Source organism: Oxyura jamaicensis, chromosome 2 (assembly GCF_011077185.1).
Source record: "Oxyura jamaicensis isolate SHBP4307 breed ruddy duck chromosome 2, BPBGC_Ojam_1.0, whole genome shotgun sequence".
Classification (NCBI taxonomy): Eukaryota; Metazoa; Chordata; class Aves; order Anseriformes; family Anatidae; genus Oxyura; species Oxyura jamaicensis.
The window spans coordinates 43,499,865-43,524,777 of record NC_048894.1 but is presented as its reverse complement, the minus strand read 5'-3'; the positions used below and the strand labels follow the sequence as shown (position 1 = coordinate 43,524,777).

Below are 24,913 nucleotides of genomic sequence, written 5' to 3'. Positions count from 1 at the left end.
CGCCCCAAGGCTGCCTCAGGGAGCAGCCGGCCCCAGGCCCGGCCCCGCCCGCCGACATCCGGGCTCCTGGCGCCGCCACCGCCCGCCCGGCGGCTCGGGGAGGCGGCGGGGCGGGGAGGAGCGGGCGGGGCGGGGAGGCGGCGGCGGCAGCAGCAGCGAAGATGGCGGCGGCGGCGGGGAGAGCCGCTTCCTTCGGTGCCTCCACGGCCGGCCTCGGCTCGGCCGCCGGCTTCTCGTCGTCTTCGGCCGGCGCCGGGGCAGCCACCGCCGGCTCCGCGGAGCTGCGGACGGGCGGCGATGAGGACGATGGGCAGAACCTCTGGTAACGGGGGGCGGCTGGGCGGGGGCGACCCCCAAACCCCCAAAACCCCAACCCCCCGGGCCGGGGGGCACCTCCCCGGCCCCCCGTTCCCCTCCTCCTCGCTGAGGGGGCGGCGGGGGCCGGTGAGAGCTGAGCGCCGTCTCTCCGCCCCGCACCAGGTCCTGCATCCTCAGCGAGGTGTCCACGCGCTCCCGATCGAAGCTTCCTTCGGGGAAAAACGTCCTGCTGCTGGGTGAGGCCGCTCGTCCCGGGTACCTGCTGCAGTGCCTTCCTCCTCCTCCTCCTCCTCCTCACCCCCTGGCGGCCGCTGGCTGCCGCCGTGCGCCCCCATCCCCGCCCAGCCGGGTTTGGGGTGGCCGAAGGGGGTGTCGCGAGGGGGAGAGGCGGTGTGGCAGCACTGAGGGCGAAGGGGGGAGCGGGCGCCCTCATACGTGGGCATATCTCTGTGTGTGTGCGTCTGTGGTCGCTGGAGGACTGCTGGATGCTGCTACCAGCTGGCAGCTTGGTGAGGCCGGCTGGATGGATTAGTTCATCAGCTGCTTCGCCCCTCCTTTGTCAGCCTTCCCATCCCTGCAGGGAGCTCTGGCCAGTATTTGGGAACACGCTCGCAACCCAGCACGCAGTCACGTGGGCTCTGTGCACCCTCCGGTTCTCCCTAGCCTCATGGTTTATATCTTCTTGAGTTCCTTCTAGTGTCTTTTTCTCCACAATCCTAAAGCCATCGCTGCGACCCTTTTCTTCCTATTTGGAGAAGTCAAGTGGTGGCCTGAAGCTTCTTGTGAAGGAGGAAATTGTGCGAGGGCTATGGGATGGCCTAGTGAACCTGTTACAGAACTCCTCACCCTCCGTTTGTTGCTTTTTATACAGTACAGCTAAGGAGGCTTTTGAGATTGAAAGGTTGTGTTAATATTGAAGAAAGAAAAGGTTGCATAACAATTGACAGGTTTTTATGTGATACTTTGAAATAAAATTGGACAACTGTCCTTCTTGAAACTTGAATTTTCCTTTTTCTTCAAGCTGTGATCCTTGCCAAGAAGACTACATTCTTGGTTTTTTTTTGGCTCTTCGTAGGCTAGTGTCCAGGACACTGGTGATCTGTAATTCTTAAATTGAGACTGGACTTATTTCAAAACTAAAGAGGGTATCACAGCATGTTTTCAAGCACTCATTTAGTTTATGTTTAATCTGCTGCACAGAAATATGCTATTCCCTCACTTATGTAGAGCTTACAGAATGACTAAACATAGCACTTAACTCATGCTTTTCTTGTTCTGTTTGTTTGTTTGTTTTTTTAACAAGATGTGCAGGTTTGTAGAAGAAATTCTAGTGCTTCCTCAAGTTCTGTATTTTCTAGAAGGATGTGGCCCAGAAAAAAAAAAGCTTGGCATGTATTTAGGAAAAAGCATCAGATCTGAGGACTGGCCAACGAGGATTGTGGTCATGTTTTTTGTATGAATATGTAATCTGTGTATTCTCTTGGCTGTTCATTTTCAAGCCATCGTGCTGGCCCTGAAGTACACTGCCTCTGGAAAAGGAGAGGTCACATGTATTCTGTACTGGACAGATTCAGGTGTACAGTATGTGAAGTTTTGTCTCTTCAGGCTCTTGAGCTGTGTATTTGCAAGTTCTCTGTTATCTTACACTTTCTCTATTTTTAAGCTTTCTTCCTTTAACTAGTTTTATACTAACTCTTGTTCTTAGTGCGGATCACTTCTTGTCATGGCTATTTCCAGTTTCATCTCTCTTAGAATACTTTCAAGCAGGAATCGCAAAGTTGATGATGAGAACTGACAGTTCTCACTGTTTTGTGTTAGAGAAGTTGCAATATTTACAGTATAAACAGTGTATTTGTCAAAATTTCCCAGTTGAAACATGATTTGTAGCAACAAAGTAATGCTTTTTGATATGAACTGCATCTTAAAAAACAAAACAAAAAACCAGCAACTTAGTGTTTTTTTCTTTTGCCAGGGCAATTTTTTTTTGATTTGCCTGCAGCATTTATATTTTTCAAACACTATATATACTTGTATGCCTAATTGTTCTGGGAACCTGGTTGTGGCAGGCATGTTAACTCTGCTATTTCAGCAATTTATTTTTAGCTTTGTTAACATCTTATTTTTAAGAACCTGGAAAACATTTTAAAACATCACAGAAATAACTAGAGGAAAGCAGAATGCCAAATGGTAATCTCTGGATAGGACACGTTTTGTGAAGTGAAAGTTAACATAATACTGGTAATTTTCTCCTCAAAAATGGCAAAAAGCAAACAAAGGCCAACCTACAGTTGTACTTCTCTGATTTCATTTTTTTTCCGTGGAGACTTCAAGCTTTGATTGGCAGTACATTTTTCTGTTATTGTATGAACAAATACTAAAAATGCAATCTTTCCTAAATGTTTCTGTACAGCAAGCATGCTCTGATTCGTAGGCAGCTCCGTCATAGTGACGATAGCTACTTCATTTAGCAAATTATACCAGTACAAAACATGAGACAGTTCCTGCTTTCTTAAGGAAATGGGCTGCCATTTCTAGCTACTATTTGCAGATAGCCAAAGGCATGTGGCTTTTGTTGTTGTTGCTGGGATATATTTTTTCCTCTTTTCCGCTGGTTAGTTTTTTTTCTGCTCACTTGTGTACTAAAGATAGCTGATCAGAAGAGAGTGATGGTTTTTGTCAAGTATGATGACAAAACTGATGATGACAACTGGGAGTGCTCTTGCTCATTTTCTTCCTGCTATAATTACGCCTGAATCAGCAGGTGGAATAGATGAAACAGTTAAAACTCAAGACTGGGTTATGGATGGAATCCATAGCACTACACAATGTGTGAAGGGATGAATTCAGAGACCCAGGCTAATCAATAATTTAATCAATTGCAGCATGTATTCAAGCAATAATATTCAGAATCTTTCCAGGATGCACAAGAAAACAGGCTCCCTAGCTTGCAAGTGAATTGAATGGCTGCTTTCTATGAGGCTACACATTTTCTTTTTTAGCCCAGACATCTCACTTTGCAGGGACAGGCCCATTTGGCTGAATCTCTGAGCTCTGCTCCTGGCCAATGACTGTCAGGATGCTCAAGGAGTTCCCTCAGTCTGCAGCTAATTTACAGGTACACTTTTCTGTGTGCACGTGTTTGGGAAATGACTGTTACTGTAGAAAGCTGGCGCATCTCAAGGAGCTGTTTCAGCTTGCTGCTTTCTTTTAGTGGACCTCCGAACTGTAGCGTGCTTCAACATTAATTGTAAACAGCAAATTGTCATGAGAGGATATAAAATCAATATGAAATTTGCTTACTTAATTTTTAGTGTTGAGCACAAATTTAGTTTTCCATTTGATTTTTTTCCCATGTTCAAATAGCTGAAAGTTTTGCTGTGATCATCTCATCATTACAGCTGATGAAACATTGCTTGGTGATAGAATCCTGATCATTCATCTCAAATGCTTCTTATTTCTCTAGTCCTACAGTTGTCAGATAACTTTTCTTCCTCTTCAAATCTAAACTTGCAACCTTTCCACCCTGTGTGTGAAATGAAAGCTTTCCAGATGTAAGCCAAGTTTTATTTCAGTCAGAATTAAAATTCTAAAGTGTTGATTGTTTTGATGAGACATTGACCTAGATAGTATTTGAATTGTTAGTTTTGCAGCTATGTTTTTCAGAACCAAAATGTACTTTTGGGGAATGTTCTTCCTGCTATAATACATTTCCAAAAATCCAGAATTAAATGAATGTTATGTAGTAAGCCTTATTTAGTCAGAACAGCATGAGTAGTTGTGGAATTGTTGAATTGCATTTATTTAATTTGCCTGCTTTGCCGGAGGTGCTGCTGATTACTGGATCTCTTTCAGAAATAGCTCTGAAGGTGAGGACTGTGAAACGAACTGTGTTTCTGTGCTCTCCAGGTAGGATAGTGACAGGAATACCAATAAAGACATCCCTTCAATACTAGCACAGGATTATTCTATTTCAGTAGTGAGCCTGGGTAAAATGCACCAGATGACTTACAGGACTTAGTAGATGATGTTACGGGTGGCTTAGTGCTTGCATTCGAGGTGTGTGCTGCTCATACTCATTACAGAAATTTCTACAGTGATTGGCTTTCTCTGACCTGGGTTCTTCCAAGAATAAGTAACACTGCTGTACCTGTTTCCACGGTCAGACCAGGTATTCTTGTGTTGCAGGACTTGACAAAGGCATGCTGGAACAGTTGTCCACAGTCTGCTTTCTATCATGTTATGCAGGAGCGCAATTAGTGTGCTCCTGGTTTAATTTTGTACCGCCACAGAAAAAAGAGGCAAGTGAGGAAAAAGGTGCGTTCAGTGGAGTAAAACAAACTTAGAGGAGGAAGGTTTTTGTCTAAAGAGTACGTTCTAATTTAGTGGCAAGTTATTTGAAGACTTGATAGGGCCTATTTACTGTGAACTTGTGTGTCGTTTTTGAGGAATTCTGGGGAGGAATCTCATCAGCATAATTAATTTTGTTCTTCAACTCTCTGAAAGCAAACTAAATTTGGCTTACTCTTATTATTTTGGTCTTGCTCTGCAAAAGGCATTCTTCAATTAGTATAGTATGTGTAAACAAGTCTCTTCCACTAATATGAGGCTGTGGAAAAGGCAGTTATTAGCCTGTGCTTGAGAGAAGTGTTTATCTGAACATAGCTGTAGTACACATGCCCTTGACTCTAGCGGGAAGGCTGTTGTGTCTCCACTCCACTGGATTAAGCTTCAGAAATTCCACAAGGTATGGAATAGAGATCAGTTGCTCTGGGATTCTGGGAAAGCTGCTTTGCCCAGTTTGATAACTGTTTCAGCTTTGATGACTTTGCTCTATCACATTTAAGTAAGGTTGGTTTTCTTCTATCAATACAAATATCTGGTATTTTATTAAATGTGATTTTTTTCTACCCAGAAGCTGTCTTCTTTTTGTGAAAGTGTAAAGGTAGTTTGCAAAAAGAAAACCATAACCTTTTTCTAGAGGAGGGAGAGGATTAACTAGGACTGTTGTCTGTAGTTTTGCTTGGCTGTGCCTGAACATTGTTTTTAGGGATGAGTTGTATAATTCCCATATCAGACTGGATGTTAATTTATATTTTTTAAAAAGCCAATAACAACAAAATGCATCAAAGAACCAGTGCCATCGTGATTACACACGTTTAATGTATCCATGGTTTTCCGAAGTTGTTGAAAAAAATCAGAGCCCCTAATGGAAGAGGGACAGACCAACAGTGCTGATGACAGGAAGGAAATGTTTCACTTTTGCTTTGCCTTCTCATATTTTAATCACACTTACTTACAGTGGAGAAAATTTAAATGAAAAGTCTGATGTCTGTCCTGGAGATAATAATTACATTTATGGCAACTCCATGTATAAGCTTCTGTGAGAATTCAATGTCTTGCTTGTTTTAAGACAAGTGAAAATCTTCTGCTTTTATTTTCTAAACTAAACAGTATGAGTAGTAACCACTATTAATTTTAAAATGTTTAATTGAGGGGAAGTTCTGTAATACAGAACATAAACTCTCTCATCAGAGAGAACTTACGGTTGAAGAGTATAAGTAGCAGTTCCTAGGTGAGTGTTTGTCTGCCCATATTCACAGAAGACGACTCGCTCTCCACATGGTCTGGCCTTTCCTTCTGTGGGTGACTGCTCTGCCAAATTGTGTGTCGTACCAGGACTGTTAGTGATAGCCTGTTTTCTGCTCAGTAGACACATCTCGCCTGGAGTGGACATGAAAGGAGAGAGCTGGGTAGGATTTCCTGGTGTGCTTCGTTTCTTCTGGAGGCCAGGAGCATGAGGATGGGCACCACACCACCCTTCCTGGTGGGAGCAGCACCGCAGACAGAGGCCTTGACTAGCACAAAACCAAGCTTGAGGAGCTCATTGGAGGAGTAAAGGAGCAGTACGGGGGCAGAAATGAAACGTCTTTTGTTGAGTTGAATGAAAGACTTTCCATTTTGTTAACAAGACAGTGAAGCACTGTGTGTAAACAGATTGTTTTGACTTAGTTTCAGCTGCTTCCTAGCTTGACTTTTCCAGAAAAATTACATCTGTTGTCCCTCTCACGGTTGTGTTCTGCTTTGGTGTGCAGCACCGCTTGCTGGCAAGCATGGCTTCTGTTTCCTTGCTTTATTATTAAAGTACAAGTGCAGCTAGGTGTAATGGAGAGCTTTAGTTCTTAAAGATTTATTTTGGAAAAGGAAGATCTTCTATATTTCAAAAACAGGATGTGAAATCTTAAATTTGCATCTATCTACTTGAGTTTTATTCTATCTTGCAGTTCTGTGTCAGGAATAGTGTGTTGGAAATGTTTCGCTCTGTGAGCCTGCATGCAGAAGTTGGTTGTTAATTTGATTGTTGCATGCTATAGAAAAAAAGAAGAAGCCAAAGGATTTATTTTCTGTCTTAATCTTGGAAGAGGAGTATGATGATTACTTTTCTTGGAGGTGCTTAGTGCTTTGTCTTATGTAGTATTTCAGTACAGCTTTTAAAAAACAACTATAAAGAACTTGTTTAAGTCTTAGAACAAACTTTCTCTTTTGTTTGAAACTAAGCAGCATTGCTTTTTCATGTATTTCATAGACCTCCAGAGATAACAAAAGATATTCTTAAATATATTCGTATTCATAACGTCATGCCATATGTGTATGTATATACGTAGTCTTGTTTAGGAATAAATGAGTGTATGCACAATTTTTATAAGTGCCTGGCAGCATTTACACTAATTGCATTACAGTGCATTACCCATCAAACTTAAAAGAACTAATAGATTTTAATTTCATCACAAATATTTTCTTCTCCCTCTGGCAGAGAGAGGCTTCATACATACTAAAAGTATTACCGTAAAAGACTTGAGTTTTGAGAGGTCCTAAAAGTTAGCATTGCACGCAAATAGAATTAATTCGCTAATGAGGTTTCTAATAACTATTCAGGAGTTCTAGATTAGCATTGTTTTAAGATCTTTTTCCCTTTCTAATATTCATGCTGAAAAATAACTACAAATCAAAATTACATGCTGCTGTTTCCCAGCATGACTTTATATATTCAGAACGTGTTGAATTTTCAGGAGATTTGTTTTGAAGATTTTAGGTTGGAAAAAAACAGTAAAGATACAAATACGTTTTTGCAGCTATCACAGTTCTTAAAAGTGTGTGCAACATGATAAAAAAAAAAAAAGTAGAAGGAACCTCAAGTCTTGGTTTGCTCTCTTGTCAAAGGCTAAGTATCCTTTTCCTAACTCATGATGAATTGTGTAGGCAAGGAGGATAAAGTCCTTATGTCATATGTGATGGTCCTGTTATTACTTTGACAGCTTTTTCAGAATATTGATTGTAATTTGGTTTATGAATCTTTTGAGATTTGTGTCACCTGTGGAGTAGGGCACATCTGGGTAGGCAGCTGTCTTGTGCCCTTGAGAGTGGGTAGTCCTATTTGTAGACTACTTAGTTTATGCATTGCTTGTTTTGAACTGCTTGTCAGTATGCCTTTTAATGCTTTTCTCCATGTATATTTTGGTTTCCATGTGTCATCTGCAACCTTTACTATTCTCTCCATTTACCTGAGTAATTAAAGTAATCGTGAACCCTTCAAGCCCCACCGATGCGTCATGCTGGTTTTGTAGTGAATGATAAGCTCTGCTCTCTGCATGCAGTAACTTTAGGTTTACTAAAGATACAGTTATATATGCCAGTGATCCACCTACCTGATCTTGGTGTTTTGAAATGGGTGGATGTTTGATAAGGAGAAGAGAGTAGAGTCTGTTGCAGAAGAGATCAGGCTTAACTAGTTCCATGATGAGAAGTTGAAATGAGTACTTGGAGAAGAGGAGGCTCAGGGGAGACCTCATTGCTCTCTACAGCTACCTGAAAGGAAGGTGTGGGGAGCTGGGGGTTGGCCTCTTCTCACAGGTAACTAGTGATAGGACTAGAGGGAATGGCCTCAAGTTGTGCCAGGGGAGGTTCAGGTTGGAAACAAGGAGACATTTCTTCTCAGAAAGAGCAGCCAGGCATTGGGATGGGTTGCCCAGGGAGGTGGTGGAGTCACTGTCCTTGGGGCTCTTCAAGGAAAGGTTGGATGTGGTGCTTAGGGACATGGTTTGGTGGGTGACATTGGTGGTAGGGGGGTGGTTAGACCATCTTGGAGGTCTTTTCCAGCCTTAATAATTCTATGTTTCCATACTGTGCATGTACGTGTCCAAAGGTGCTAATTTTACATCCAGTCAACCTGTCTTATGCTGTTCTGATACTTCTTTCTGTGTATGTTCTGAAGATGATTACTGGAAAACGTTAGGAGTGAAAATAAAATACCGTCTCTTTTTTCCCAGAGGAGATTTGCCTTAACAGTACTGAACTTCTCTTTGCTTCAGCTGTTGGGCAGTGTGGGGGGTGTGCATATCACACAGCCGTGAAAAGGGGGCTTGTGGGATGTGTATTTCAAGTTTGTCTATATTGTTTAGCTTGGGCTCTTTAAAACAACAGACTTGTACAGATAGCATTGGTTTAGTATGGTTTAGTTTAGACTTGGAAATGTTTAGAACTTCTCATAAGCACAGATGTTTCTTAGATTTAAGTTTCAGGCACTTCTGTTAAGAACTGGCAGATGTACTTTGCAGAAAGTGCTAAGCTCTCCCAACACAAACAAGTTGTAATCTCTTACCACGTGTGTAAAACAAAGTAGAATGCAAGAGAAGCTAGAGGTCAGCTATTCTGAGAAACTAGGAAAGCTGTGAAGTGCAGTCCTCTTTAAAAGGAATAACATTTTGCTTTGTCTCTTGAGCAGTCTGGCACAAACGAATTGAAGCTACCTGCTTGTGTGCCTTTATTACCTGGTGAAACGACAGAATGACTCATACGGATACCTTGGCAAAAGTAACAGCAGCTTCAGCAGCATAGCTTGCCAGTGTAACAGCTCTTAATAGGGTCTCCTCAGCTATTTCTGGATGACAAATATAAGAAATTTGGATAAGAACTTGGGTGAGGGTAAGGGAGAAATTATATTTCATCTGTGGTGAAGAAGCTTGAATTCTTCACTTTTCATGCAGAATTTGTTATTTGAAAGAATATTCTCACAAGAAGAATGCCGATGAACTGAAAATAGCTGTGCTTTCCAGCATTTCCTGAAACTTACCTGTGATTGCGCTTTCTTAGGTGCATCTAGATTTAATAAACATAAGGACCTAGCTAGCTAACTTTTTCAGATAGTCTTAAAGTTTAACTGATACAACTTCATATTTCAGTTTTAACTTCTCTGCTGTTATCCAGATCTTAAACTTCAATTCTGGTTATGTTTATCTCTTTAAATAATAATTAGTTCCATTGACTAAAGTCTTTTGGGTTATTTAGACTAAATAGTATTATGCTTTCTGGTAGCTTCCACACTATTGGTCAAATCTGAACCTAAAGCTGAACTCTTAGTTGCATGTTTCATGGGATTATCTTGGGAACTTTATGTTGGGTAAATTCAACGTCAGTCTATGTGTTATCCTCTTCTGCTCTCTTCTCTGGTTATATCTATGAAGCCATTTAATGTAGCCATAATGTTGTCTAGAAGATGATGGTCAAGTCCCTTAAAGAGGAAACTTCAGTATGTGTAACAGGGAAAATTAGTGTTCTTGAACTTTTTTTTTCCTGTAGTGTTTATACTTACAGCTTTGCTGTATAGGAGAGTCTTGGGGGAAAAAAAAGTTCTGTTTGGCATAAAGCTGATAAGGTACTTCTTAGGAACCTGTTTTTAATTTTATAACCTGCGAGTGAGTTCTGAGAACTTACTAATGTCTGTCTTCAGTAACTCTTATGTACCCATCCTCCTGTCAAATTTAGAAGAGGAACCCTGATCTGAGTTCACATTTGGTTTGATTACGCTTTCAAACTGGAAAAATTGCACATGAAGTCTTTGAGCTCTAGGACATACACTTAGAAGATTTTCAAGAAGAGTGTTTGGCGGGAACTGAGCTGTTCACGGTTTGCTTATGGTGTAAGGTTCACTAGTTATCTGAGCTCCCTTTTGAGAGAGAGAATAGGTGAGCATTAACAGTGGAGTGAATGGATGTGGATTGCAGGCTGTGTATGTACCAAAGTATATGAATTCTGGTCAGAATGTAAGACAATAGATTACAGTTTGTCACTTCTTTAAAGTTTCTTCAGAGCTGTAGAAGAGGGGGTTCAAAGAAACCACCCATAAAATCAGAAGGAAACCGTTTTGCCTTGCTCAGCCTGGTGTTCTGCCCTGCTTGATGGGGAGAGTTGTAAATGGTATTCTTCGGATTGTAAGATGAGCTTACTGTTACATGAACTCAAGACTGTTACCACCGCAGTTGCTAGTGAAAGAATGAAATTGTTTGGAGTGTTAAAGAAGTTATCAAATGTGTATAAAAACTTGTTTCAAATAGGGTAGTTACTATCATCATTGCATTTATAACAAATTAGAAATAAGATTTGAAGGAAAAGCATGCACTTTGAACAAATGGATGAGTTAGGCAAAACCCTCTATATTTTGAAACTTTAATGAATTCAGTCATCTTGTTAGCACAATGTTTCCTTCTTGCAACAAGTGTTTTTAATGTGTAACTGAGATTAAAGATTGAGTGGTTTCTAACTTCTGTCTCTCCAGGTGAAGATGGAGCAGGTAAAACTAGCTTAATAGGAAAAATTCAAGGAATAGAGGAGTACAAGAAAGGAAGAGGAATGGAATATTTGTATTTAAACGTGCATGATGAAGATCGAGATGGTAAGTTTGTATTTGTAATAATACCTTAAACCAAAGTAATAGTTCAATAGTGTGATACTTGGAATGAAAGTGGATGGCTTGCTTTCTTGATAATTTGCAGGAGTTCAGCTTAGTCCACACGAGCCATTTATAGCATGAGACGGTTCCTCATTCTAATCTCCTTCAGTATGTATCATGAAAGGAGAAGAGCCAGTGAAAAGGCTGAAAAGACCAGGAAAACAGCCTTATTTTGATGTTCTGAATGGATGCTAGGCAAAAGCATACTTCTTAGACCTAGAAGAAAAGGTGTTTTAAGTTCCAGATGCCAAATACCTGCACCGATGGAATGGATAATGTCTGAGTTCCATGTCTGGGTTTTGGTCTCAAAGATGATTTGACCAAGATTAAGAGTATTGGGAGTCTGTTCTGAATGTTTTCCCCAGAACTTCTGTAATGAGTAATAAAAACTTATCTGAAGGCAAAATGTAATTATACTAAGCCATCTAATTTTGAATCACCAGCTCTTAATTTATTACTGAAGTTGTGTCTATAGGATATAGAAGTACACTGTTTTGGGGGAAGATATTCTATTTGTATGGTGATTGTCCTTTTGAAAACCTCAAGAATAACTTCCTTGTCTTTTCACTCTCCATCTAATTCATTAAAACTTAGAAGAAAAACTTGTAACTGTGCTCTAGGTTTCTGACAGGTCAAGGTACCTTGTGTTCTTTAAAAGTTATATAGACGTGTCACATTGGGTGAAGTCAGCCATCTCTTCTCAGTCCTTGGTCTGCTCACCTGTCAAAGACTGCCATCTCCCTGTCAAAACTCCAATTTCCCCTTTCTAATTTGCTTCTTGAAGCAAGCCATTTTTTCTCTCAAATGGAAACGTTGAGTTCTGTCTTTGGGTTTTTACTCTCAGGAAATGTGTTTCAGATCTTCAGTTATCAGCCATTACTCTATGTATTCTGTTAACTTCAGGGTTTTAGAGGGGCAGGCCTCCACAAGCTGCAGTTTGCTCTGTTGTTACGTATGTGTGTTCAACTGACTGATAAAATGTCTTTTCTTTTTTCTTTGTATTTTACATGTCTAATGGAGATTTAATAGCTACTATGTAGTGGACTGTTTCGTGTAAATCTCATAAAATGTTTCTGCTTTTGTTGTAGACCAAACAAGGTGTAATGTATGGATTTTGGATGGTGACCTGTATCACAAAGGTCTTCTTAAATTTGCAATGGATGCAAGCTCTCTAAAGGACACTCTAATTATGTTGGTAGTAGACATGTCTAGACCTTGGACTGCACTGGATTCTTTACAAAAATGGGCAAGTGTTGTAAGAGAACACATTGACAAGTTAAAAATTCCTCCTGAAGAAATGAAAGAAATGGAACAGAAGTGTGAGTATTGCACAAATACATAGGAATCCATTTAAATCAAACATGCTTAATGTTTTCTGCACCACTTAATATTTCCATTGCAGTCTCTCTCTTGTTTGGAAAGGTGACTTAAAGCTAGGAGTTCCAGATCAAGCAAGTAAAATTTCAGATAAGTCTTAAGTAACAATATGAACAATACTCAATGTTAGTATTCCTTTCTAACAGAAGTACTTTTTAAAATAAAAAATAAAAAGCTTTCAGAACAAACACAGCTAGGTTGAATTTACAGTCTTGTTTCATACAGATTTTTGTAGGTAAGATTTGACAAATGAAAAAAATCATATCTATTTTTTTAAATTATTGTAAAGGCAAATCTTGGCCTTTCTACACTACATCAGTCTTTTACCTGTTCCTGTAGCTAGTCAATCTTAAAGAATTTTGGATCTTTTTTCTGCTTAACAAAAGTGTAGATGTTGAAAGGATTCACTATAGCATCGTAATGATTGGGCCCTTTTTATTTGAAGAGTTATATTATTATTGATGCTAATGCAGCTATATGGCGTGTGGTTTTTTTGGCATAGGTATTATGTAGCTCTATCAGTTTCATGTCTTTTTAGCTTAAATATACAAAGCACAAAATTATTGCAGGATTCCTTAAACTATTTGATGGAACTGTCCAATGTCATTACTTATTACTTTTGGGCATCCACTGTATTTCACTTGGGGTACTAAGCATGAGTCCTTCCCCTTCACCTCTTGAAATTCCTACAGGAGTGAACATTTGGGAGAGCTGTGTGTCAAGATCAAATAGCATGAAATCTTACAAAATCTAGAAAATATACTGATTAAGTGTGTCAAGAAAACCAGCTCGCCATTAAGAGTTTGGTTTCTGGTCCAATACTCAAAGATATTGATGGTCTGTGTGCAGGGTATAGTAGAAACCCTGGACACAATCCAGACATGAATTGGAATATGAATTTGAGCCTCCAATGATGTGGCTTCATGCATTGCTAGGTGGGTAGCAGGCTGCTGCTGCCAAACGGAGGAGAGAAGAATCTTGTTTGCCTGAGTTTTGGCTACATAATCCTATTCTTGTATCAGCCTCACTGCTCATGAGAGGCTCCTGTGAGCTGATTTAACTTGCTAATGGGACTGAATTCTACTGGAGGGTTGTGCATCTAGTTTTCTGGAGGTGTTCTGCTGTGCTTGTCTTCCAGTTTTAGCAACTGAACCCTACTCAGAGAAGGGACCCTGTGAGAACCAAGCCTGATATGGAAGGCATTAAGGGATACATAGCAGCTGTGTGTGAAGGGTTGTGAGAGCTCTTCCTGTTGCTGAATTCAGCAGCCCCATTGCCTAGTTGCTTTAAATATGCCTCTAAGGAGGACCTGAGATAATAGCGCACAGCTCAAAGGCTGTGGGATATAACATTCATCTTTTCTTCTGTGGTGTGTGTTTTTTTCTTCCCAAATGAAGACGAGTATATTATGATCACACAGCAGGAGTTCTGGGAATATGCCAGAGGACTGCCAGCACTGGAGTAGTGTGATTTTTATTTCAGCATGTGATTTTTCCCAGAACAGACAGGATGCTGTTTGAAAAAGGCTCCCTTGAACTGCTGACGTATCTTGGTGAGAAGATATCAGGGTTTAAGATATGGTTGATCTGGGAGGCGCTCAGATCAGATTGAAGCAGCAGTGTTCCCTGAATAAGAGCCTGAGTTGACTGTTGAAGTAGAGATGATATAATCTGTACGTGTACTTTTTGTTAGAGTGAACTTTGAGACCTGTAGAAGAGTCTCCTCATGTCTTCCTCCAGGGCCTCCAATAATTCAGTGTTCTGTTAAGTCAGCTGATGCTTTTCTAAGTATGAACTCAGAGGGCTTCAATCAGTTCAGAGGAAGTAAGGATGGATTAACATAAATGAGGACAAAGCAGTGAGGAAATACTAGAGTAGCTAGCTGTTGGTTTGCATGATGCAGTGAAACATGTCTTGCTGCCTGAGTTTTTAGCTGAATCAAGGAGCACTACTCATGCGAAAGTAATCAGTGGTGATTTTGGGTAGAATCCTGTTTCTGCCATGTGAAACGGGACACGTGATGTGAAAGGTACAACATCTGATGCCTAATACTGCATCCCTGACAGCAGGAATATTAAGTGACCCTATAATTAGAGGCTGGGGCGTTTTGCAGCAGAACCTTGCAAAAGTTACACTTAAAACCTCTTTTTTTTTCCTTCTAATGCTTGTTGTATTCCAACTTATCCTTCCTGCTAAATTTTGAAGCAATATCTGACCTATTGTGAAAATCATGCAAAACATTTAATATACTATTAGCTAATAATACATCTAGTCAATAGTTAATTTTTTGTTTGTTCGATAGTAGTGTAGATTGACTGCACAGAGAGAAATGTGGACAAGAGATTTTTAGGTCAAACCTGATATAAGATCTATATCAGCTAAGTAATATGTGTAAGGCTTTCTTATGTTTGTTCTAACAGACTTTCATTAATTTCACCAAGATGGATGCAAGGAAACTTGTGTTCTTTAGGAGACATATCAAGCAATAATGGTTAATAGCAACTGCCTAGTGGTTCCACAGTGATAAAATAAAAATGTGTTAATGTTGTCCTTGTGGACACTGATCTGGTGTCCTGTCAGTAAAGCAGATCTGACTTCCTAGTTCTCTCTTGTGCTACACGAAGTGAAGAAATGGGTGGTTCTCAATGCATATTCGTTTTTTTTCCACATAAAGAAGCAGAAGTACTATACAATCAATAGTGCTAGAGGTCAATGGCAGTGGAAATCAATGTTGAAATAATAAAGTAGCTGATCTTTTAATATAACTTTTTTTACTTTCAGTGGTAAGAGACTTCCAGGAATATATAGAACCAGGCGAGGATTTTCCAGCTTCTCCACAGAGAAGAAATACTTCATTACAGGAAGACAAAGATGACAGTGTGATTTTACCCCTGGGTGCAGATACACTAACATGTAACTTAGGCATTCCAGTAGTAGTAGTTTGTACAAAGGTTTGTTTCACGTTTTAGGTTTTTTTCTGCATACTTTATTTAAGGAACTCTGTCAGTTCTGGATTTGGGGTGGGGAAACGCATGGTTATTAGTTCATTCTGAATACCTTGGATAAGAATTCTTTAAAACATGTTTAATATTAAAGATTGGGAATCTTCTGGAAGCCCTGATTGCATGTTAATTTGGGAGTAGTTTTTCCTGTGGTTATGCCAGTTTTCAGGGAATTGAGAAATTTTTCAGCCCTGGTTTTGTGCACAGAAGCAAGCTAGTCAGTAAGCAACTAAAATCCCCCTTAATCACCATGGTCTTCCTTTATTCTGCAAACAATGTTTTGGATTTTAAAATATTTTTGGTCTTTCTGTGAAGAAGGTTTAGGGTTCTGGTGCTGCTGTACTAACTTTTCTCAGTTGTTGGTGTTTTTGTGGCCTGTTTTGGTTTGTGTTAAATACGTAACATTTTTATTCTAAAAAGAAAGTGCTGTGGTTCTCTTGTGTGTCCCCCAGCTCTTCAGTTCTCATTGGAATTAAGCATCATGCATCTGCAGCCTCTGGCACACAGTGAAAGTACACCTTTTGATGCATATGCTGTTACTTTGCTGGAAGGTTAACCCTCTCATTTGAAAAGCATGTTTTTTTCCTATTCCCCACCAGCACCATTTTTTTCCCTTTTGCTTCCATGTTTCTTGCTTTTGCCTCCTTGTGCAAAGTAACTGGACAAAAAGATGATGTTTTGTAATACCACTGTGTAAAAACGTTGTGCAGAAAATGGTGGTATCATTCAATGCGACAGTGTTCAACAGAGACTTTATCATATAGTATGGCAGGAGGTAAAAGAATGAAAAATGGCAAATGCTTTATCTTTCAGTTTAATGTTGATCACAGTACCTGCATGCCAAGTTATGTATTGGTTTTAAGAGATTTTGCTCAGTTACAGCTTTTAAATTATCTCAGCAGGCTTTTGGTGTTTGTTTTTCTCTCTGCCACTCACCCCACTCTACCCCTTACTCGTAACCCAGTTGTGAACTGGAGGTGCAGCAGCACTGCTATTTCAACAGATAACTGAAAGTGGTATATTAATTCTGTGCTTATCTCAACAGTGTGATGCCATCAGTGTTCTGGAAAAAGAGCATGACTACAGAGATGAACACTTTGACTTCATTCAATCACATATCAGACGGTTTTGCTTACAATGTATCCTTAAATGCATCATAAAGACAATAAGGACTCATTTTTTTCATGAATTACGACCAGCTTAAAAGAGTGTTTGCATCTGTACCAAAGTAGTACACAACTCCTTTACTGTGGCTGGAAGTCTGCTTCAGTTACCCCTCTGCAGACATTGCTGAACTAAACTCTTCTGTTTTCTGCTGTTTGATTTTTCTCTTTTTTTCTTTTTTTATTAAATATATGTATTATACTGGTTAGTGTTACTTAGTCAGCTAGACATGCCAAGAACTAGATCTTAGATGCTAATAATATGCCTTCGTTATGTTATCATCATCAAAAATAGTTCAAGAACCTGGGACCTCAGTTAAGCAAGGAGATGGCACTTCATTCAAAAAGCTTTTAAGACCTATTTTTCAAAATGGAATTACAGGTAATTGTAATACGTTTTCTAGGTGGAGGAAAAATATAAAAGATTAATAGGAATTAGTCCCTGCAATTGAATATGCCATACCTAACTTGGAATTCTATTGTAAACTTCACCGAATGGGAATCAGATGACATGAGATTACGTTCCTTCAGAATTTGAATTTCATACATGTAGGAATAGGTTAGGGTATTTGGCATTTTTATAATCCCGAAGTAAAAAAAAAAATAAAATGTCCCTGGCTGCTTTTATTAATCCTGTGTATAAACAGTGTTACTTTAATATTGAACCATGTTGGAATATAGCACTCTCTTAGAGCTCATTCCCCTAATCTAAAAGCACAGCTGGGGAAGTGAAGACCTTTTGCATTTTTGAAGCTGCAAGTGTTAATGCTGTAGTGTGTGCATCACATCTCTACATAGTCCTGCAGGATGGGATAATGACAAGAAAAGGACATGGCATGAACATTTTCCTACACAAAAACCAAAACAGTTTTGAAGACACCACAGTGAAGCTTTGAAAGTGAGAAAAGCCTGTACTTTAAAAGCAACAGATGAGCTGCCCTAAAATAAATGCAGGAAGAAGGATTTAAATTACTAAAAAGCTTATTTCAAAAATAGTGCTGGTAGTTGTTTGACCTGTATGATTTTACATTCCCCCTTTAAATTTTACAGAGGAAATAACCTTTAAAGCAACAGAAAGGGTCACTTTCACTATCTCTTACTAACCGCTAAAACTGAATTTTCTTTAACAAGCTTATTCAGATGGGGCAGCACTTATCTACACTTCAGTAAAGGAGAACAAAAACATTGATTTAGTGTATAAATACATAGTCCAGAAGTTGTATGGGTTTCCTTTCAATGTCCCAGCCGTTGTTGTGGAAAAAGATGCAGTATTTATGTAAGTTACTATATTGTTATGTGTAACAGCATTTAGAGCCTGTTTTTTGTTTTATGCTTTTTAAAGTTCAGTATAACATTCTCGTAAGCTGGGGTTTGGTGAGTGCCAGTTGAGTGAGATTACAAATACTTATTGCCCCAAAGAGAAATGTTAATCCATTCACGCTTCTTCCCTGTTATGGTGAGCCAGTCCCAGTCCACAACCAGTGGCACTAGTCAGTTACCCAAGTCAGTTTCAGTTACACAGAAGACAAGGAAGGATGACAACTTTCCTGGCTTTCGGTTCTGTGCAGTTGAGGATTGCATACTAGAACAACCTGAAGTAACAATAGATTTTTTTGAAGTAACAATGTGATTTTTTTGGACTTCAGCAAGGCTTTTGACACGGTTTCCCATAGGATCCTACTGGACAAAATGTCCACCATACAGCTAAATAAAAACATCATACGATGGGTGAGCAATTGGCTAACGGGCAGGGCCCAAAGGGTTATGGTAAATGGAGCTGCGTCAGGCTGGCGGGCGGTCACCAGTGGGGTCCCTCAAGGCTCCATTTTAGGGCCGGTACTTTTCAATATTTTTATAAATGATCTGGATGTAGGAATAGAGGGTATTTTGAGCAAGTTTGCTGATGACACCAAACTTGGAGGAGTTGTGGACTCAAATGAGGGCGTAAAGGCCTTGCAGAGGGATCTGGATAGGTTGGAGAGCTGGGCGATCCCCAACCGTATGAAGTTCAATAAGAGCAAGTGCCGGGTCCTGCACCTGGGACGGGGAAACCCTGGCTGCATGTACAGACTGGGTGATGAGACGCTGGAGAGCAGCCTAGAAGAGAGGGATCTGGGGGTCGTGGTAGACAGCAAGTTGAATATGAGCCAGCAGTGTGCCCTGGCAGCCAGGAGGGCCAATCGTATCCTGGGGTGCATCAAGCACGGCATCGCTAGTAGGTCAAGGGAGGTGATTGTCCCGCTCTACTCTGCGCTGGTGCGGCCTCACCTCGAGTACTGTGTACAGTTCTGGGCACCACAGTATAAAAAGGACATGAAACTGTTGGAGAGTGTCCAGAGGAGGGCTACGAAGATGGTGAAAGGCCTGGAGGGGAAGACGTACGAGGAACGGCTGAGGTCACTGGGCCTGTTCAGCCTGGAGAAGAGGAGGCTGAGGGGAGACCTCATCGCAGTCTACAACTTCCTCGTAAGGGGTTGTCAAGAGGCAGGAGACCTTTTCTCCATTAACACTAGTGACAGGACCCGCGGGAACGGGGTTAAGCTGAGGCAGGGGAAATTTAGGCTGGACGTCAGGAGGGGGTTCTTCACAGAGAGGGTGGTTGCACACTGGAACAGGCTCCCCAGGGAAGTTGTCACTGCACCGAGCCTGTCTGAATTTAAGAAGAGATTGGACTGTGCACTTAGTCACATGGTCTGAACTTTTGGGTAGACCTGTGCGGTGTCAAGAGTTGGACTTGATGATCCTTAAGGGTCCCTTCCAACTCAGGATATTCTATGATTCTATGATTCTATGATAGAACTTAAAGCCAAATGATCCTTTTTCTAGTCCTGCAGGTTGGGATAATGACAAGAAGATAGGAATATTGCACGAGAACTTTCAAACACTAAAAGCAGAAGACAGTTTTGAAGATAACATAAGAAAACCACCAGTCAGAAAGGTAAATTAAGATGTTTTAAAAAGAGAATAAATATTCCTAATATTTTGGCATTCAGTTTTTTACTTATTTCCGTCAGCTTTTGGAGTGTTTCTTTGAGACTTTGCTTCTAGTTTATCACAAGTCTGTGATAAACTTATTTTTGCTTATCTTGTTCTCAAAGTTCTTTTTATTTATAAAAACAAAATACCCTATATATGATTATGCAGCTTCCACACTATATTCAGTATATTTTCTCTCATGCCGTTTAAGTATGTAGTTTGACAGACCTACATGCCAGCAGCAGTGGACCCCATGTGTACAGAAGCTATTCAAGGCAAATACTTTTGTGACTTTGTCTAACAAAGCTAAGAATTTGGGATTGATCCTATTTCCAGATGTGGATTACTTTAGCAGAGTAACCTAATACTGTGTCCTTTCTGTAATCCTCAGGGGAGAAATCAAGACATACAATAGTATCTAAAATACTAAGTATCCAAGGAAAATACACCTGGCAGGCTTTTTGCATGCTTCTAAACTTCAGGCATGGGTTATGAATTTTGGTGTAGATATTTGCCGTGTTTGTTTTGGCAAAGTTTTTGTGGTGAGCTTATTTGGAGGGACAGTGCTTGCGACTTGATGCGTAGAACTGGAATCTAAGATTTCTCTCCATTTTATAGACCAGTCTAATGTAGCACGGTGAAGAGTCACTTCTGCAAAAGTTACTAACAGTAACAGCAGGCTTAGGGCTGCATAAGTTAACAGAGACAAAGGAGTGTGCTATGGGGAGTGTGCACCTGTGACCAGAAACATAACTGTGTATCATGCTTTAAGTGCCTTTTAAACTGTATTCTTGATGATCCTGAGACCTGCTGAACATACCTTGTAATCACTTGTGTCATTCCTCTTTTATTGAACATAAAATGGATCTTCCATAGATACATCTACAGATTTATGTCAGCCAGGTCAAAGGACTAAATGATCCTTCCATTTCACTTCTAATGAATGTAAATTAAATGGAATTACAAAATAGCAGTCTTAAATACAGAAAATGTGTAATAAAACATGGTGATCACATTTCATTCATTATTGAATGCTTTGGTCATATTGACCCAGAGGTGTAAAAAGAATACTTCTTTTAGTTAAAATGATGGTTTTGGTTTTTGTATTGCAGTTTGTTCACGAGAAAGAAATTGTTGCAGAGGATGACCAAGTGTTTCTTATGAAGCAGCAGGTAACTTTCTGTCTAAAAAACAATTAGCCGTTTAACAAGATCCTTGATAGAAATTTGGTTTTGTATTCTTAGTTACTGTAATATCTAACATTACATGGGTTTGTTTGTTTTCTTTTGCAGTCACAGTTGGCGAAACAACCACCTACTGCTGCAGGAAGGCCAGTGGTTAGTAATAAGAATTTTAAATACCATCACATGAAAACGATCCACTCTCATATGTTTGGTGCAGTTAAAGCAAGCAACCCTCTATCAAATATTTTTTCATCTTTTTTTTTTAAACTACGTAGCATTGAATGTCTACATCTTACGCTGCTCTAAAATGATGACGCTTCTTCACAGCTAGACATAACTTGTATTGGCCGCAAGGGCTAAATGTCAGGGCTTTACTTTCATATGTTAGAGCACATCTAAGCAGTTACTTGACTGACCTTCCCATCCAAAGAGTGTGCCAGAGAGCAAAGAGTATCTCAGCTGAATTGTCTTGGTGAAATTTTTCCTAAATTTGGCACTACCTCTCTTAAGAATATTGAGACTCTGGAGAAGAAAAAAAATCAAATGAGAACTATGACAATAACGACATTTAAAATGGTATTAAAATAATTAAAAAGTCACAAGTTTAATGGAGAGCATGTGATATTTTAAAGGTGGCTTTACCTTGTTTAGGTGAACTGTGATTTTACAGAAAAAGGATTTGTTATCTTTGAAGCAATGAGTATTTCTTTTTTTAAAAAAAATTGGAGTACCTTTAGTCAGTTCCACAGTATCGATGGCATGCATTGTCTTTGCAAGAAGTTGGAATAGTTCCTCTGTGATCTCATCAGTACAGTTTTCATTACGGTCAGAGGCACTACTGAATAGCATGTGGATTTTAACATTTCTTGTTGAGCTGGGGAGGGAGTAAGCTTCACTAGTTGGTTTAGTTGAACTGAAGTTATGTTTTTAATGATGTCATACGAGTGTGGAAGAAATCACATGCTTCAAGAAAACTGCGTCTCTTCAGCTGTGTGGGACACTATGTTGTTTTTAAAAAAGAGAAACAAGTGTTTCATTTCATGTGCTATATGATTTAATTCTGTAGAAGATTGACTACTTCAGGCTTCAGCTTTTTTTTTTCTTTCATCCTCTTTCTTTGCGTAGGATGCCTCACCGAGAGTTCCTGGAGGATCTCCTAGAACACCAAATAGATCTGTGACATCAAATGTTGCCAGTGTTACACCTATCCCTACTGGGTCCAAAAAAATTGATCCCAATATGAAAGGTACCTTTTCTTTTGAAAGCTTATTTGGGGAAATAAAACAGCTGTTTTACTTCCTTTCTTTAATATGCTTTTTTAGCATAAATAACTGAAACACTAAATCAGTGTTTTCTAAACCTAAGAAATTGTGTGCTTTTTGTATTCCCCCTCTACCTTGTAGCTGGCGCTACTAGTGAAGGAGTCCTGGCTAACTTCTTCAACAGTCTGCTGAGTAAGAAAACTGGTTCCCCTGGTGGCCCTGGTGGTGTTGGTGGCAGTCCTGGAGGTGGCAGCACTGGAGGTGCTGGCAGCAATTTACCACCATCAGCAAAAAAGTCAGGTATGATAGAAGATCAGCTTCTAACCTAAACTGTGATTGATGCATCGTTCTTAATAGTATAGTTTCAGAAGTACGAACACTTGTGTTTCATTGGTGCTTGATGTTAATGTTTTAGACAGCAAGAGAAAAAAAAAAACCTGACTTCCCACTAACTTTTTGTGTAGATTGACCCTGAGATAAGCTTCATTCCATGTGTGCACTTCCTCCTTCCGTATGCAAAGCTCAGTTTGCTGAGCGAAGTGTAGAAGTACTTCCTAAGTGGCAAGTCTGCAGCATTAGGTTGGAACAGCATATGGAGAGCGTTGTAACAAGAGCTGTTGTGTGCCATGCAGAGAGCAGAGCACCTGCTGACAAATCCCGTGGGGAGTGGCTGACAGGTGGCTTGGGTGAATTCAGCCAGGTGAGGGCAGCACTGCGGAGAAGTGGTGCATCGAAGCCGTGGCAAAAATTTCAAGAATAAAATGAAGCTATTAAGGAGGAGAAAGTGTTCTCAGAAATACCCTACTGTGCAACAAAGGAAGGGTTACAGGGTAGCCAGTTGAACATGGCATGAGCTAGGTTTTCAAGGAGTTACCATAAACACAAGTAAGTTTGGCTTAGATGTCACCTCCTCGCCTTCCCCAGTACTACTGTCTTGTGTTTAGTGTTATTGATAAAACTCACTTTTTTCATCTGAAAATTGGGTGTTAAGATGATGGTTTGGGATCTGAGTATGATTTGAAGAGCAGCACAGGACATTTAGACTAGCTGTATGGATAGTTCCTGTGAAGTTGGATCTTCAGCAACGGTGCTGAGACATTGCTAAAATGACATGTATGTCAGAATTGTCCTTTAGAGCCCGAGGTACTGTGCCTACTTGTCATGGTGTGGAGAACCTCTAGTTCTGCACTGCCTTTTCCTATGTTGTCTTTTCCTCTCCTGTGGTAGAACGTGGCAGGACAGAAACCTAGACTGGGTGATAAGAGTGATCTAGTGAGAAAAAAATGGTATAAGTTAAGCTTGAATCATGTCTAAGTGTGGCACAAACCTCTGTGCCATTCCAAGATGTAAGGAGGTAATCAGGTGAGGGGGGGGGGGAGAGGGACTTGCCACCTGAGGGTGTGCATGCACCCAGCTGCAGCAGTGTCAGGTTTAAGCTGACCGAGTGTGTGAAACTTATTGGTCTGCGGTGAAACCCTTGATTTCCATTCAGAATTACTGTAAAGCACAGCTGATACAGAAAAGTATATTTTCTAGCAGTTACGAATACTTCTAAACAATGTTATGTATTTTTACCTTACATTAACTCTTCATATGCAGGCAATTTATATATGATTACAGAAGTTATTTTGAGAAATCCGAAATATAGAAATATGTTACTTCCTCGTTTGTTTCCTTACTGTTTATTTTTGGCCTCAGGCTTTTACTCTGTAAGCCAAAGTGTACGGTAACAATTTTTAGGATTTCTCTGAAGGAAAAATGTAGTCTTCAGTTTTGCTTTTTTGTTCAGTTTAATGGGTGCTTCTTAAGTATTAAAGATACTACAGGCTTTCCCAGAACCGTTTCATTAACGTGATTGAATGATATGCATTTCTTCTGTAGGTCAGAAGCCAGTTTTAACAGATGTTCAGGCAGAATTGGACAGAATTTCACGGAAACCTGACATGGTCTCTCCTACAACCCCGACATCTCCCACAGAAGGTGAAGCATCTTGAAGACACCAAATAAAACCAATTGTTCACTTTTATGGGATAATTCAAACTTGCCTCTGCCTCTTCCTTCAGTGACTGGAACTAAAGAACTGAAAGATCTTTTCAGAACACAAACAGTTTATGTCTGTCTTTCTTTCATGTGTTGCCCAACTTAACAAAAGGGAGCTGTACAGATGGAAAATGGTATCACATCATGTAGGACTGATGTTCACAGTGCAAGAATAGTAAATTTAATTTCTGGGTTTTGTTGAAAAGTCAACATAATTCTGTAAAACTGGCAAGTATGTCCACTTATCAGGTAAAGGTTGCTTAGAGCAGGAAACTGATACACACCACAGGCACTTAATTTATATTGATTTCCTGACCTGGTAGTCAGGTTGAATACCATCTGAAGTAGAGCTCTACCTCTAAAGGAGAGAACTACTGCTAGTTTTTGTAAGAGAAAATGAATTGCACAAAACTGTTAACAACAACAATAAACTCCAAATATATTTGAACACTTTATTTGGAGTATGTTTGCAAATCTGTTTGATCTCCCCTGAGATTAACACTGCATTCAAAAACCCATGCAAAATTTCACTCCAGATAGAAGACTTCAAATTAGCGGCCAGTTTTTTTGGTTGTTTGATTAATTTCAGACACTGAATAAACGATGTATAAAGAAAAAGCAGAGGTTAAATGTACAGATAATCAGTATCCAGATTTGTCTATATATATATGGCTCGGCCTTAATGTCCCCCACTATGTTTCCCACATGAATTATGGTTTAAAATTGGTCATCAAAACTGTAATCAGTTAATAAAGTATTCTCTGCATTCAAATTTAAATAACTTTCATTGAAGCCATGGTGTTCTTTGT

At 39.9% G+C, this 24,913-nt stretch overlaps 1 protein-coding gene across 1 annotated transcript; it reads left to right on the top strand.

Moving 5' to 3' along the window:
- Positions 1-82: 82 nt before the first annotated feature.
- DYNC1LI1 (dynein cytoplasmic 1 light intermediate chain 1) lies at positions 83-24,885 on the top strand. Its single transcript, XM_035316678.1, has 13 exons — positions 83-322; positions 481-554; positions 10,928-11,044; positions 12,190-12,420; positions 15,259-15,428; positions 16,525-16,618; positions 17,783-17,918; positions 19,469-19,580; positions 20,731-20,790; positions 20,911-20,955; positions 21,928-22,048; positions 22,206-22,364; positions 23,946-24,885. The coding sequence occupies exons 1-13, from the start codon at positions 162-164 to the stop codon at positions 24,056-24,058; spliced, it is 1,593 nt and encodes a 530-aa protein (XP_035172569.1). The 5' UTR covers positions 83-161; the 3' UTR covers positions 24,059-24,885.
- Positions 24,886-24,913: the final 28 nt, after the last annotated feature.